At 39.2% G+C, this 14741-nt stretch overlaps 2 protein-coding genes across 3 annotated transcripts in view; both read left to right on the top strand.

Moving 5' to 3' along the window:
* The first annotated feature begins 672 nt into the window (after positions 1-672).
* Positions 673-1771, top strand: LOC149011760 (polygalacturonase-1 non-catalytic subunit beta-like). Its single transcript, XM_089162751.1, has 2 exons — positions 673-720; positions 803-1771. Exons 1-2 carry the CDS (start codon positions 673-675, stop codon positions 1769-1771), a joined length of 1017 nt encoding a protein of 338 aa, XP_089018877.1.
* An 11795-nt stretch (positions 1772-13566) lies between these two features.
* DWA1 (DWD (DDB1-binding WD40 protein) hypersensitive to ABA 1) overlaps positions 13567-14741 on the top strand; it is a 38845-nt gene continuing 37670 nt past the window's right edge. For both annotated transcript variants that reach the window (XR_016174586.1, XM_089163024.1), the window contains exon 1: positions 13567-13870. Coding sequence is in view for 1 of the 2 variants with exons in the window: in XM_089163024.1 (XP_089019150.1) it covers positions 13607-13870 (264 nt within the window). In the remaining variant the exon portion in view is untranslated. The remainder of the gene's footprint in view (positions 13871-14741) is intronic.

Genomic DNA, 14741 nt, shown 5'->3' with positions numbered 1-14741 from the left:
TCACCCTCTTGCCGAGTGTTGTGACCTAAATTTGAGATTTTCTTTAAAAAAAATTTGTACGAAAACCCATGTATCATAGAGTTGATTTCTTGATTACTTAGGAAGATATCTTAATTTTATTTTTTGGAAAACCTCAGCCATATATTTTTTTAGGTCAGTAAAACCTCCCACATGGTTGGCCAACAATGAAACTAGTAAGATCGATAAAGGAACCAAAAAAGTTAACCAGAAATGTGGAAGGCTTTTATTCTAATCTCAGTGACGAATGGTTGAGATTTACACCCAAAAAAAATGTCTTCTTAATTTAACAACAGTTCATTTGTCTTTGTCAAAAAAGTTTCTAGCATCCTAATTTTTGGTGAGTAGGGAATTGGAATTCAATGCAAGCAGTTTGTCTTTTAGATTTTTGTGTGAGCTATCAAATATAGGAGAGTGTGAAATGATCATCCTATCTTAAGAAAGTGAAAAATTATGTACACAATTGTTGCATTTATGTCCATCTGTACTGTCCCTATATATGCCAGTGAAAACGCTATACAACCAGACAATAATACCTCTTACCCTTCAAAAATTTTCCTCTATATATATCCACACACCTCGAGCATGCAACGAGCCAATTCGCGAAGAGGCACAACCCGAAAACATCAATTCTCTATTTCAGTTTCAACTAAAATGCATCCTATTCTACTACTTGGACTTCTGATAGTATCATACTTAAGCGTAAGAGAAGTTATTCTTGGTCATGGACTATTCCTATTTTATCTTTATTATATGACTACAGTTTTTTTGCTTGACATTACAGGTTTCACAATCCGAAAATGCCTTCTCACAGTACTGGGAAGAGCATATAAATCTTCAGAATCCTCCACATTGGTTAGTTGCAAAGGCTTCTCCTCTAACCCTCCATCAAGCAGCAATCTATATAAAACTTATAGAGGAAAATGAATTAGCTTCTCATTTGTGTTCCTTTTGTAAGCAAGCTAATCTTGCTTGTTCTAGAAATACACTACTGAAGAAGACAATGGATGACACAATACTGCCACCAATATCTCAGATGGATATTATCAAAGTAGTATATGATAATGTTCCAAAAGACTTACCCCTATCAGTTGCTAGCCAAGGAGGATTACCATTTTTCCGGGAATCAATGGTTAAAGAAGGAGATTTCATGCATGTCCCTAATCTAGGGGACATGTTGTTAAATACATCATTCTTGCCACGATCTATAGCATCAAAATTTCCATTTTCTTTATCCCACATCAAGAAATTGAAGAAGCTTTTTGGTACAATGAATGGTATGGAAGAGTATATTGAAAAGACAATTGAAATATGTGAAAAGAGTCCCACACCAAGCGAGCAAAAAACCTGTCTGACTTCTGCTGAGGATCTCATTGATTTTATAGTGAAGAAGTTAGGGCACCATGTAAGCATATGGAGCTCTGAGAATGCAGAAGGATCTAATGAGAATGTCACAATTGGAACTGTGAATCTCATCTATGGAAACCTCTCTGAACCACCAGCCTTATGTCATAGTCAAACTTTCCCATTTCAAGTCTACTATTGTCATATTTTACAAAAGGTTAAAGTATATAGAGTTGAAATACATGCTCAGAAGAAATTGAATCATGTGATCATGACATGCCACTATGATACCTCAACTTGGAATCCAAACCATCTTGCTTTTAAGTTGTTGGGTTTTGGACCAGGCCAAATTGAAGTTTGTCACTGGATAAATGAGAATGGAATGGTTTGGACAAAGACTTTAAGTTGACCATGCAGCAGGACTTGAAGATCTGGCTATGTCTAATTTTCTAGTTTGTGTCAATACTTATGCTATATGAAGAATTAATAACAACCTAATTTTTATTTCTCATATTGCCTTTTGGGTTCACCTGATGATACGTGCAGTGGATCCAAACTCGTTTTTCCCATTTCTTATGAAGTATGCGGGTTCCGAAGAACTCATCAGACCCATTGTTTTCCTATTTCCATTGAACTACACAGGAATTCTCAGGAATTCAGGGCTTGAGGCATTCAACCACGCCCATTTTCCTTCTAGACTCAGAAACGCTTCCTCTCCCTCTCCTCACAGAGACCTCATTTAGGCGCTTTCCATGTTAACAACACTGGCCTCTATCTATAATCCTTTGAAGAAGTGCACCAAGAACTAAAACGTATGCTAACCTGACACAAGATAATGTTGATTCTTCTTTGTAACGAGCAACCAAACCCCTGCACTGAAACACTCCCCCCCCCCCCCCCCCCCAAAACCACCACCTACACCAAGAGTTTTTTATGTTTGCCCACTTAAAATGGGCCAAAACTCCAGTTGACTCCCTTATGTGGGATAAATTACAAATAATCCACAACTTAATGACTAGGGTTAGTGCCTAGTTAACTCCAAACGTTAAATGACCAAAATGCCCTCCCATCAAATCGAAAGAGAGAAAATTACTTAAGTCCTCATGTTTCACATACCATACCCAACCCTTAGGTGGGTGAAGGGATTCCTCCTTCATCCATCTTCCTCTTACACTACTACCGGAAACCACCACACCCCCTCCCATGCTAGAAATCACTACCGGATTAAATAAAAAACCCACCACCACTCCCCCCCCCTTCCCCCTACTGGAAATCACCTGCCACCATCCCCTTTGGATTTTCATAACCCTTATAACATTCGTAACACTTTCCCTTTCATCACCAAAGTAGGAAAGAAAAACAGAAATCTGCAATGTCACACTTTCTACGCTTGTGGACGTTCATTCATTTCCAACTGTTAGTTACAAAAAGTTTTGAAGTCATATTCGTGAACCGTAAGAAACTAGAAACCCACAAGCTCACCCATGATTAATTATTTTGGTTTAATCTTAAGAAAGTCACTAATTTTCATTATTCATAAAAAAAATCTCACCTTTAATTTTCAAAATGATTTGGCAAATCTTGTGGATGCAACCGTCATAGTGTAATTTGATCTTTAGAACTACCATTGTTGCAGGGGGCCTATTTACATTAATAAAGAATTTTTTTTACGTGTAACTACTTAAGTGGGGTTGAAACTCTTGTTGCGTCACTTAAGTGGGAAAAAAAATACTTGTAACTCACTCCAATATTATGTTCAAGCAGGGAATCTTGGGTTGCTTGAGAAGCAGAGTTGGTCAAGGAAGTTGCCACCCTTAAAAGGGCAAATGAAGCAATGGAGCTCGAAAGAACTTCTCTTAGGACTCAAATGGAAGAAACCCAAGGAAAAAGAAGTTTCTGGATTGTTGGATAAGCTTCAAACTTCCTTCCACGAGGTTGCTCGCCTTACACAGTTGATTGAAGAAAAAACTCCGAACACTTTTGAGGATCTCCCGAACAAACTACATCATGAGGTGATCAAGAGGTGGATCAAAAAGTCCAAGTGCAAACAATTCATGGCAAAAGTTGCTGCACCAGGGTACCAATATGCTTGGAGAGACTTTCTCGAGTGTCATTGGCAAGTTTAAAGACTTGGATTTGGAAAAGTTCAACCGTTTGATCGACCCTGGGATTTACGACGACCTCAAAATCCCTCGTCCGAAGTGGTGTGAGGTCTTCCTCAATTTTTGAAGCCTCAAGGGGTTGAAGTGGTGATTTTTTAGACTTCAATTGGGAACTGACTTGGTTCATCGAGCAACTCCCAACCCACTAAGAAGGGTGATTCTTTCGAGGAAGAAGACACGGATGATAGTAGTTTAGGAGACGAAGATTCGTTTGAGGAAGAAGGAGATGACCAATCTGCTGAACAAAACTTGTGAAATTCCCCATAATCCTAACCCAAAAACCTGTTTGCTGGTTTGAGAACCTAGAATGCAAGCAAGAGACAACTGTGGGCCATCCATGTAGAGACCATTGGATTGGAGTCCGAACGATGGATGTGGATGGTGATGATGCTGAGTTCGGAGTTGCTGTCAGAGTTTGGAAGGAGATCTAACTCGAACATTGACATATTTTGTAGATGGATCAAGTGTTCCTTGATGACACGTGTCGAAGGTCCCAAAGATCAAGTAAGACCCTTCTTGAGTGTGGAATAGGAGCTAGGGTAGAGCCAAGGGCTGTCAGAGGCATGAATCTGCTATGTAGGAACTAAGTTCCAATGGTGGGTCGGTTGGCCGACTCACCTAGTTCTGGAGAAAAGGCAAAATTGGAAATTTGGTTTTTTGAGGCCTTATTTAATGTATTTTTATTCTAAAACGTGTCATTATGATCCATAGCCATTAGAGGACGTCAATATGTGTTAGAGAGTGTTTCGCGAAGGTTAAGGACAGTGTGGAGATCTTCTGAAAGGCTTCCAAGCATCGATTGACTTTTTCTAAGGTTAGTACTCATCTTCGTTTATTCAAATCGTATTCTACTGTTTCTTCTACTGCCTAGACCTTGTAGAAGGCTTCTAAATCTTTGTAATAGCCTAGTTCTTCTATTCTCTTGACCCTATAGTGAATCCCCATTCACTCTGGTTCATCCGTGTTTTTCCGGAATGATTTCGAAAATGACCCAACTTTTGATTCGCTAGGTTTTCAATCCTTTTTGCGTTGTTGAATGTCTATTAATGATAGTCATGTTCTTGAATAATTTTAGAATTTTCTATGTACTTTAGAAGTAGTTTGGAACTCAAACCAAAAGCCAATTGTCGATCTAAGTCAGTTATGTTTGTACTCGAACATGCGTTGATTGGCCTAGTCGCCCCAAGCGACCCACCTGGGCAAAGAGCCTCAGCGATTGCCCTGGACATGGGTCGATTGCCCTGGTCTCCCAGGCAACCCACTCGATCAACCCAACCCTACAGTTTTGGCTTTTGATTATCTTTTTGACATAGAACTTCTAAGGTTGTTTCTAACCTTGAACCAGCATATAATTAGGACTTATCAGGAAGCGTGAACATACCTTTGTTTTTGCAGAGTTGCAAATCATTCGCAAGGTAAGGACATTCACTTGTATATAATCATCATTGTATTCTTAAATGATATGGATCTTGCCTATTGATATATATATATATATATTGTTGTTTTAAGACTTTGGTATGATATTAATGCTCTGAAATTACAGAATGTAAAACGATTGATTATGATGCTTGTGTGTTGGTTAAATTTGAGGGATTTGGACTTGAACTGAGGTTGTGGTTCAACCATCACCCTAGGAACCCTATGTAACAACCCCCTTAATTCTAACTCAGGATCCGTATTGCAGATCTGAAAACCCTAAGGTCTAGCTGGAATAAGTTGTGGAGTATCTGGATTGAAGTCCATTAACCATACCATGAGTCCATGGATCTGGATTCTGCTAATGAAGAACATGCCTTTCTAAAAATCCAAAGAAGAACCTGTAGAAACCCTGATGGACTGGGAAAGTGGATCACCAGTCAGAGTCAAGATGTGTTTGAAGTTGTTCGGAATCAAGGTAAGATATCCCTAACATGTTGTATAGTGTTAAGTTTGAGTTGGGGATCAACCCCTTGAGCAAAGCACCCAAGTACTGAAAAGTACTAGGGGCGGTTGCTTAAGGCGGTTGATTGGCCAAGCGACCGCCAGTTTGCTTGCGGGATTTTAACCCTAATTTGCCTCCAGTCTCATATATATAGCAACCCCCGACCTTTTACTCATTATTCTATTCAGGATGGTAGTTGTGGACGGTTAGAAGGCAAAGAACACATGTTGGAAGGTGAGAGAAGTGTGATTTGCGAAGAAGATCTAATCCTTCGTCAGTTTAGCGCATCGATTGGAGATAGGTTGATCTCACACTCTCTATATATTTTCGTCATCTCCTTGAATAGTGTAGATTCATCCTTCCTATATTGGTTGTGAGTTTTTTTTATGTGATAATTCTATTCCCCATCTGTGATCTTGGTTAGATCATGTCCAAAAACAAATCCTTGCATTCAAATAAAGGATAGATCTAATCGAAGGAGACGATTTGAATATTGAATTATTAGAATTCTTGAGTTCTATTTCGTGCTTGTATTAAAGGCTCATTAAGGACGAAATTTGGATTTAGATCATCCCTAAATCGGATTAAAATTGGAAGATTAAAAGTCGGAATTTCAGACTTGGAAGTAGTCTGAAACAAGGGCGGTCGCTTATAGCGGTTGCCTGTCCAACCAACCGCCCCGAGCAATAGGCTGGGTCTCAGTGGCTCTATGAAGTTGGTTGTTGCTCTGATTTGACTCATGTCTTCAATGTATTTTTGCAACTCTATATTTAGGTGATCTCTGAGGTTCTCTGAAACTGTTGTGGGTGAGGTCTACTTGCATTTTAGTAAGCTTTTTACATATTTACAAGTAAGGACACACTCTTATATATATACAATGATATGCTCTATGATGAACCGTTTGATTTCTTATATATCATTGCTCTTATAACTTGTTGTAGTTGTAGAATCCAATGATTAGTAGTAAAATGTATGTTGTAAATGATGTCTATATGCACTTTACTACTTTGTGATATAAAATGGATGGTTGTGTAATAATGGTTGGTGATGTGATGTAATTGTGATGGAAGGGTATCCATTTGGGTATTCATTGCTTAGGATGTCAGAAAGTTGTGGTATGGGACGCTGCTTACTGATGCCCCCAGCATTATCATGATTGTTGAATGACATGCCTAGAGACCAATACATGCTACTACCCTTTTGATAGGGGAATTGAAGTCGAATGACCCGTGATAATAGTGACATTACTCTATTTCATCCAACAGCGGTAACCAGTCAGTTCGAAAATTTAGTGGCCCACTGTTGATTATGTATTGGTAAGGTTGCATACATTAGGGTTTGGACTCATGGACATCCAAAGAGTGGGTGGCTGGGAGTCGTGAGGGGTCATGAGAGCATCCGCCAACAATATGTGGATGACCATAGGGTTAGGGAATGGAGTCCAACAACGGTAGCCATTCCATGAGGGTTCTCATTCCTAGGTAGGGAAGGATATTAAACCGAGTTGGTTGGTGCCATAGGGGAAGTATCTGGACTACATGTAATATGTCACCGTATGACTTTGCATTGGATTAGAAACCCCAACATGTACCACTACTCATGCGAATGGTCATGGTAAGAGCGTGTTGACCTAAACCCCAGCCATGGTTGATTGACGAAGACTGAACCCCTTTGGCCGGGATCCCAACAAAGGTAACCAGTCCTTGAGGGATCAGAGTTACTAGGCCTCTACCACAAAGAAGGGCTGGTGTTATATTTTAAAGCATGTCAACCATATAGAGACTTGCATAGTTAGATCTTAGCAAAATCCATATAATTTGCATATTATTCTTTGTATATGTGCTTATCTTGATACACTGTCGATATCAATATGAGATGTGTTTTCCTTACTGAATTCGTCAAAACTCATTCATTTCTTTGTATGTTACTTTATATTATATAGATGGTATTCCCGAGTCAGGAGAGGTTTCGTATGACTGGAGCAACTCCAGTGAAGAGAATGTGGTGGCGTCAGTGGGAGATGGAGATGTATGTCATGAAGCCTCCTGTAGATGCATGGAGTGCGCTTATAGCCCAGGAGCGAGTTACTGGAATTAAATTGTTTTAGATTAAGATTTGCTTCCACTGAACTCGATAAATTTTGGAACTTGATTTCCTTTACTTCCTTTTCTTTGATTCCTTCCTTTGGAGTATTTTGGGCTCCTGTAATTCTTTTAATTAATAAATTGAACTATTCATTGCTTTTGATTATTATTGCTTGCATTTATTATTATTGATGGTAAAAACCATGGATCCTGCGACGGCGGATGGGGTGTGACACCCTAGAATGGACTTGTAGTCTAGGAAGCACTTCTAGGTGGTCTAGAAGAATATGGTTAGGCACCCTGTCATGTCACACCCTATCAACAGGGGTATTGATACCAAGTGACCCATGGCAACAGTGTGGGGTGGTGAGCGCTAAAGACCGATAACCAACCCATGAGAGGACACAACCACATTGTGGGGGCCATTCATTGGTAGGGTTGAGCTTGTGGGCGTCCAAAGAGTATGTGAGATGCATGAGGGGATACGAGACTTCCCACCCATCATATGTGGATGACCAATAGGGTTAAGAGGAGGCGTGGTCCTAGTTGATTGGATCCATAGAATACGTTGACTTTACATAAGGGAGGATACTAAACCAAGAGTGCGAGATGAATGAGGGGAGGTATTTGAACCTAAGATGATGTGATTGAGTAGTCGACTTGCATTGGGCTAGGTATATCCCTTACACGCGCCAGTACTCATCCCAATGGTGTGGTGAGAGAGTAGTGACCTAAACCCCAGCCATGGTGATGATCCGAGAGGGATGACTTTACCCCTTACCCGAGATCTCAAGACCGGTAACCAACCCGTGAGAGATAGAGTGACGAGACCTACCCAGAGGAGGCTAGTGTCATATCTTAATGCGTGCTACCAAATAGAGACTTGCATCAATTTAGAATATAGTAGCATCACTACATTGCATTTCATATCATATTAAATTAAATGATATCTTTGACTTATGTTGTAATTTATGGTTATATGCATGTGAATTACTTGCTAAGTTCTTTTGAGCTCACCCCTCGGGGATTAGTTGTTTTCGACCTTATTGCAGATTCTGATGCCGCGTATCAAGATCACAAAGCAGGTAACTGTTCCATATGATGTACCGAATTACGGGGATTACAATTTACAACATACAAAGTGACAAGTGTTCGTGTCACAACTATGCATACCAGAATTAGCTCAACCCATGAGTTGATTAATACTTTTCGCGACACTAAAACTTTTGAGATTCATATTTACCATTTAATTAAGGAAACTTATCTAATGTAAATTTAGGAGTTTGACTATATTTTCTTTCCAGTTTGGCTATTTCAATATTGGCATCACTTCCTTGGTCTATTTTGTGGGATAGTATATGATTGTCTGAGACTTGGAACTTGTGACTATGGATCACTCCTGGGTGTTCGGGGGGATGGATATCGGCTGGGTGGATGTGACAAAGGTGATCGAGTGACTGAGCATCTTTTAGTTTTCTTTTTGTAACTAATCTGTCTAAGGAATGTTCCAACTTTTGTTGGTTCGATCTAATTTAGATCGATCAGATTTTTGTAAATGCTTATATTTTGATTTATGAAATCTTCACTTGTTCGAATATCCTTCTATATGAACCTTCACTTGTTTGCTTGAGTATTCTTCTAAGATTTGTGAGACTCTTCTAACTTTTCAAGTTGTCATGCTCGATTATGTTCTATGGTCAAGACCATTTTATGGTCGAGAGGTTTTACTACCTTGCTTCCCCCCAAGCATGGTGACTTTGAAAAGTTACTCAAAAAAAAAAAAAATGAAAGTTTAACTTGCTTAAGGAACAAAAGTTTTTATTGCTCAAAAAGCAAAAGAGTTTGAATTGCTAATCAGTGAAATAGAAATTGGGATAAAACTCTTACAAGTAATGAATCAAATTCGCTTAAAAAGAAAAAGAAGATAAAAAATTGAAACATACTACTGATAATATCTTATAAGATTGCTCAAATTCCATGATCAAGGGATCTCTTGCCTTGTCTCCAAATCTCGCAAATGATATGCTCTTGGGGTGACCTGCTGGATGACTATGTGAGGTCCTTCCCAGTTCAAAGCTAGCTTCCCTTGATTGGTTGGATCTGAAGCAAGTGATCGACGAAGGACTAGGTCTCCAGCAAGATATTGCCTTATTTTTACTTTCGCATTGTAATAAGTGGCAATTCGCCTTTGGCACTCTTCTAGGCGATATTGTGTTTTATCTCTGACTTCTTCGATTAGGTCTATATTGGCCTTCATGCCTTCAATGTTGGTCTCTTTGTCGAATTCTTCTTCTTTGAGAGAACCAACCTATACTTCGACTGGTATTCGAGCTTCTACTTCATATGGAAGTATCAATGGAGATTCTCCTGTGGTCATTTTCGTTGTTTTTCAGTACAACCAGAGGACACTTTGAAGTTCGTCGACCCATCATCCTTTTATCTAGTTGAGCCTCTTTTCAATCCGTTGAGCATAGTTCTATTGGTGACCTCGAACATTTCCATTGCTCTAAGGGTAGGCTACCTAAGATAGACGATGCTCGATCCCATGATCTTTGCAGAATCTTTCAAAGGTGGGGGTTCTCGAACAACTTTTTGTGGTCGGATATGATTATCTTCGGAACTTCATATCTATATATGATATTGTGTGTGATGAAGCATTTTATTTGTTTAGTATTTATTGATGCCAGAGACTCTGCTTCCACCCACTTTGTGAAACAATATACTACAACCACCAAGTACTCTCTTCCACTTGAAGCTTTCGACAATCTTTCCACCAAGTCTATTACCCATCTTGCAAAAGGAATGGGTGATAAGACTGATGCCAATGGTACAACTAGGTAGTGGGGTACATTGGTATGTGCATGGCACTTGTCACATTTATGCACATAATCTTTTGCATCTTCTTTCATGGTTGGCCAAAAATATCTTTGTCTTAGAGTTTTGTCTGCTTATGTGTGCTTCGCATATTCCTTCACATATCTCCCTTAGGACCATGGTGGCTTATGGAGATCCTAAGTACCGAAGTAGTGGTTGGGTCATCGATTTCTTGTGTAGCCTGCCTTCTCTTATAGTATACCGAGTAGCTCTTTGTTGAATTGTTTGGGCTTCCTTTTTATCTTTTGGGAGTTGATCATGCTCTGGATAGTGAATGATTAGCTCCATCCAGTCGTGCTTGACCTATGTTTGCATATGATTGACCACATATATGCTCAGACTTTTTAATTCTTCCAGGTAGACTATTGGCTTTGTAATGTCTAATTCATCCAAGGCTAGGTGAGATGATGCATCTACCTGATCATTCTCTACTCTGGGTACTTGCCTGACTATAGTAGATCCGTGAAGTGTTGCCTATATTGGTCGACTAGGCTGAGATATTTACCCATTCTCTTTTCTTTTGCTTCGTACGCTCTATTGACTTGGTTCACAATCAACTATGAGTCACTTTTGACATCCAAAATTTGGATTCCAAGCGCTTTAGCTAGTTTGAGGCCAGCTAGTAATACTTCATATTCGGCTTCATTATTAAAAGCCCCAAAACTTAAATCCGAGTGCGTATTTTATTGCAAATCCCCCTCTTTGTAGAATTAACTCTGCTTCACTTCCTTGTGTATTACTAGATCCATCTACAAATAGAACTCATATCTTTACTTGCTCGGGGATTGATTCGTCTTCCTCCATAACATCTTGTGTATGTTGAGTTTCAACAAGAAAGTCCACCAGGGCTTGACCTTTAATGGCTAGCTAGGGTTGGAACTAATTTGATGCTCGTGGAGCTCAATTGCCCAAGTGACAAGTTGACCAACCAAGTCTAGTCGGTGTAATATCTTTTTTAGGGAAAAATTCATCAAACTGCTATGGGATGAGATTGAAAATATGGTCAAAGTTTTCGAGTAGCTGTTACTAATGCTAGCACTTGTTTGTCTACTTTTGGGTATTTGGTTTCTACATCAATCAATACATGACTTACATAATATATTGGATTTTAATTTGGATTGTACCTTCTTCTTGGACGAGCACAATGCTTATAGTAGTGGATGATGTTGCTAGGTAGACAATTAGCTCTTTCTTAGGGGTCAAAAGGATGAGTAGTGGAGGATGTGACAGTTTTCTCTTGAACTCATTGAACACCTTTTGACATTCCTCGTTCCAGAACTCCGTATTCTGGTTGGACAAGTTTTTCAGAGCTTTGAAGAATGACATGCACTTTTCCCCTGATTGAGCAAAGAATCTATTCAATGCTACTAGTGGACCACTCAAACATTGAATTTCTCTGATGTTCCTGGGTGGCTTCATATCTTGAAATGCCTTGATGCCGGAAAGATTTAGCACATGGCAACTTGGATGTGCCTATATGAGGACATTACTAACCTATAGTACATGATATGGTGCCTTGGGCATTTAGTCCCGTCGAACATGGTGAAGGTGGGACACTTGAAGTTCTTGGGCATATCTACTTCGAGATAGTTTAAACAAAAGGATCTTCTTTTTCAAAATAGAGTGTAGGGCATCCTTACCTGAATCCTTCTACTCTTTTAATTTTTCATCAAGTTCCTCGAATCATCGATCATTGTTTGTTCATTTGGCCGCAACTTCATTGTTATCCCCTACTTCATGGTGTGGTCAACCAGAGGAGAGCTACTTTCTTGATCTTTGTAATCATCCTTTCCTGTTCTTGGGTGCTGCCCCACGTGATGGTCGAGATTTTTCATTGACTTTTCCTTTTCCCTTTTCTCAATTTCTCTGAAAGGATCGTGGAGATTGATCAAGCAGAGGTGCTCGTCTATCTCGATGTTAGTTGCTCTATCACCCTGTGCTCCGTCTGGATTTATAGGTTTGCCTGCTGGTTGGTTCCTGGCGGAATTACTTGTTGATGGATGCTTGCTCTAATTAATTCATGCAGCTCCATCAATTGTTTTTGTAATTCGTTTAACTGACTGATGGTCGTGAACTGATTAGATGAGCTAGCTAGGGCATCATTATAACGAGTTTTTCCCCTTCCTTGGGGTGCATCCTCTTTATTGATCTTCTGCCCATCCTCTTTTGAATCATCCCCAACTAGCAATCCTAATCTAGTGCGCATGATGGTTTTTTGACCAGTTTCCTATAGACAGCGCCAATTTGTTGCTCCAAAATCTTTTTCGGCAGCGCAAGTGAATAAACTTGCAAAAACGTGTTCGACCGGGTTGGTCGAGTAATGCTTCTGACAATCAAGTTAGTGAAGCACACAACTTTGGATGAAGAAAGTGAGTTATAGTTCTCAATGCTTGTGGGAATAACTCAAGAACACCCTCATGATAATGACGAAAGTGTTAGTATTTATAGCTTAGGAAGTTACCTTGGCCGTGTAGTGATGGAGTGAAACTAGAACTCCATAATTGTTCCGATTTAGGTCGTTGAGTCTGACTAGGAAACATAGAGTCCTTGACTTGTCAGAGTTCTTAACAACTTGTTCACGAGACCTAAATATCCCATGTTCTTCTATGAAACTCCCCAAAGACTTAGGGAGTTCATCGAACCCTAATGGGATTCTTTGCTTAAGTTAAGCCTTGCTTCGTTTATTGGATCAACTAGGACCTGGTCAAACCATATTGAACTTGGTCGGTCTTTATTCACTTGACTCACTAGAACTTACTTGCATCAGTAGGTTTGGATTGTTTATTTGAAAGAATGAGAATCTAAATTGTTGAAAAAAAAAAAAAAAACTAAAGTAACATGACCTTATGAGATGGTATTTAATACAATTATTGGCTTAGCATAAGAGATGACAATAAAAGCATTTGACTTAAGGTTGACACCATGGAAGGGTTAATCAGTCGAAATGATTGACACCTCTTAGCAAAGAAGTCACATGTTCAATGCTCCCAATAGTACATGTATGTAGTAGTGCCACCCCCAAATATAGAGGCATAAAGCTACCAAACTCCCTCAGGAAAAAAGAAATATAAAGAAAGAAAAAGAAAATCGAAGAAATTCCAAACCAACGTTTAATTTTTGAAATCACACCAGCATAATCAACGGTCAACCTTTATTATCCTCCTTTTTCTGGCGGGCAAGTGATTTCATTTTTACATCGGCTCATGAGCAGCAGAGTCTTCTACGGTAAGTCGGCCCAAGCAGCGTCAGCTTCGTCTGTTTTGAAGTCTGAAATGGGAGGAGACGCAACCAACTGGAACGAAGAGGGTTACAGGAACAGTATTTTGCAGGAGAGAGAACTCCAGAATCGAACCATATTCAGAACTGTATTCGCTCCGTCTCAAAACCCTAGCCCAGAGATAATCGTCGTTGCTTCAAGCAACGGCTCCATTGCTTCGTACTCGATCTCTTCTTGCATCTCTTCATACGTGAGTTTTCGGATTCCTTTCCTTATCTGAGTTGGTTTATTCATGCTGTTATTCTTACCAAAAAAAAAAAAATTCATGCTGTTATTCAATCATAGTGTTGTGCAAAAGTATGATTCTTCAATTACAGTGGCATTCAAATGGAAAGGAAATTTCATGACTCACTTGGATAACGAACTACAGATAATGTGATTGGTTGTACTCTACGTTTGTATTCCTTTTATGTGTGTATTACTGCTTTCATTGAAGGTCTTTTGAATAAGTACCACTCATTCTTCAACACGAGTCACTTTTAATCCTATCCTTCAACTAAGTAATGGGCCTTGAGAATAATGAGATTTCAGTAACGCAGGATTTGTACCAGTAGTATAGAACTGGAATTTCAATGTGTTCGAAACGAAATGTTAGTTTGAAATTTGAAAAAAAAAAAAAAAAAAAAAAAAAAAGAACTGTATTTTGACCGAGAAGAAAATTTTGGTGTTTTGGTTGAGAACCATCTATTTTTTGAAAACTTTGTTAATTGTGTATGATTCCTTGCTGAAGGGATGTACGGGATCATCTCTGTGATGGCATCTTCATAGATGCTTCAAGCTACCACATTGGATTAGTGGATTTTTTTCACGGTTAGTGACCCATATTCTAGAATAGGTTACCTTCCATATTTCGATAATTCAATCTACATATGAACTATAGAGGAGGATGAGAGCTTCTTCTCACAGGCTGGTATGTGGCATTCCTATGTGCTACACTCAAAGAATAAGGCACATTGGCTCCATTGGACATTTAATGCAATTGGTCTTGTACAACATAACAGTAATTATTAGTATTTACTAAGTACTAGACAATTGTATCAGGACTTTAGGAGGGTATTGAT

This window comes from Hakea prostrata, chromosome 7 (assembly GCF_041222555.1).
Source record: "Hakea prostrata isolate BN-2017 chromosome 7, UWA_Hpros_2, whole genome shotgun sequence".
In the NCBI taxonomy this organism is placed as follows: domain Eukaryota; kingdom Viridiplantae; phylum Streptophyta; class Magnoliopsida; order Proteales; family Proteaceae; genus Hakea; species Hakea prostrata.
The sequence above is the reverse complement of the archived record's forward strand: the minus strand, read 5'-3'. Positions and strand labels throughout refer to the sequence as shown.

Excerpts from the sequence above, each read along its gene's own strand:
- LOC149011760 (XM_089162751.1), top strand. The coding sequence starts at position 673 with ATGCATCCTATTCTACTACTTGGACTTCTGATAGTATCATACTTAAGC. Across the intron at positions 721-802 it reads TGATAGTATCATACTTAAGC|GTTTCACAATCCGAAAATGC; the intron begins GTAAGAGAAGTT and ends TTGACATTACAG.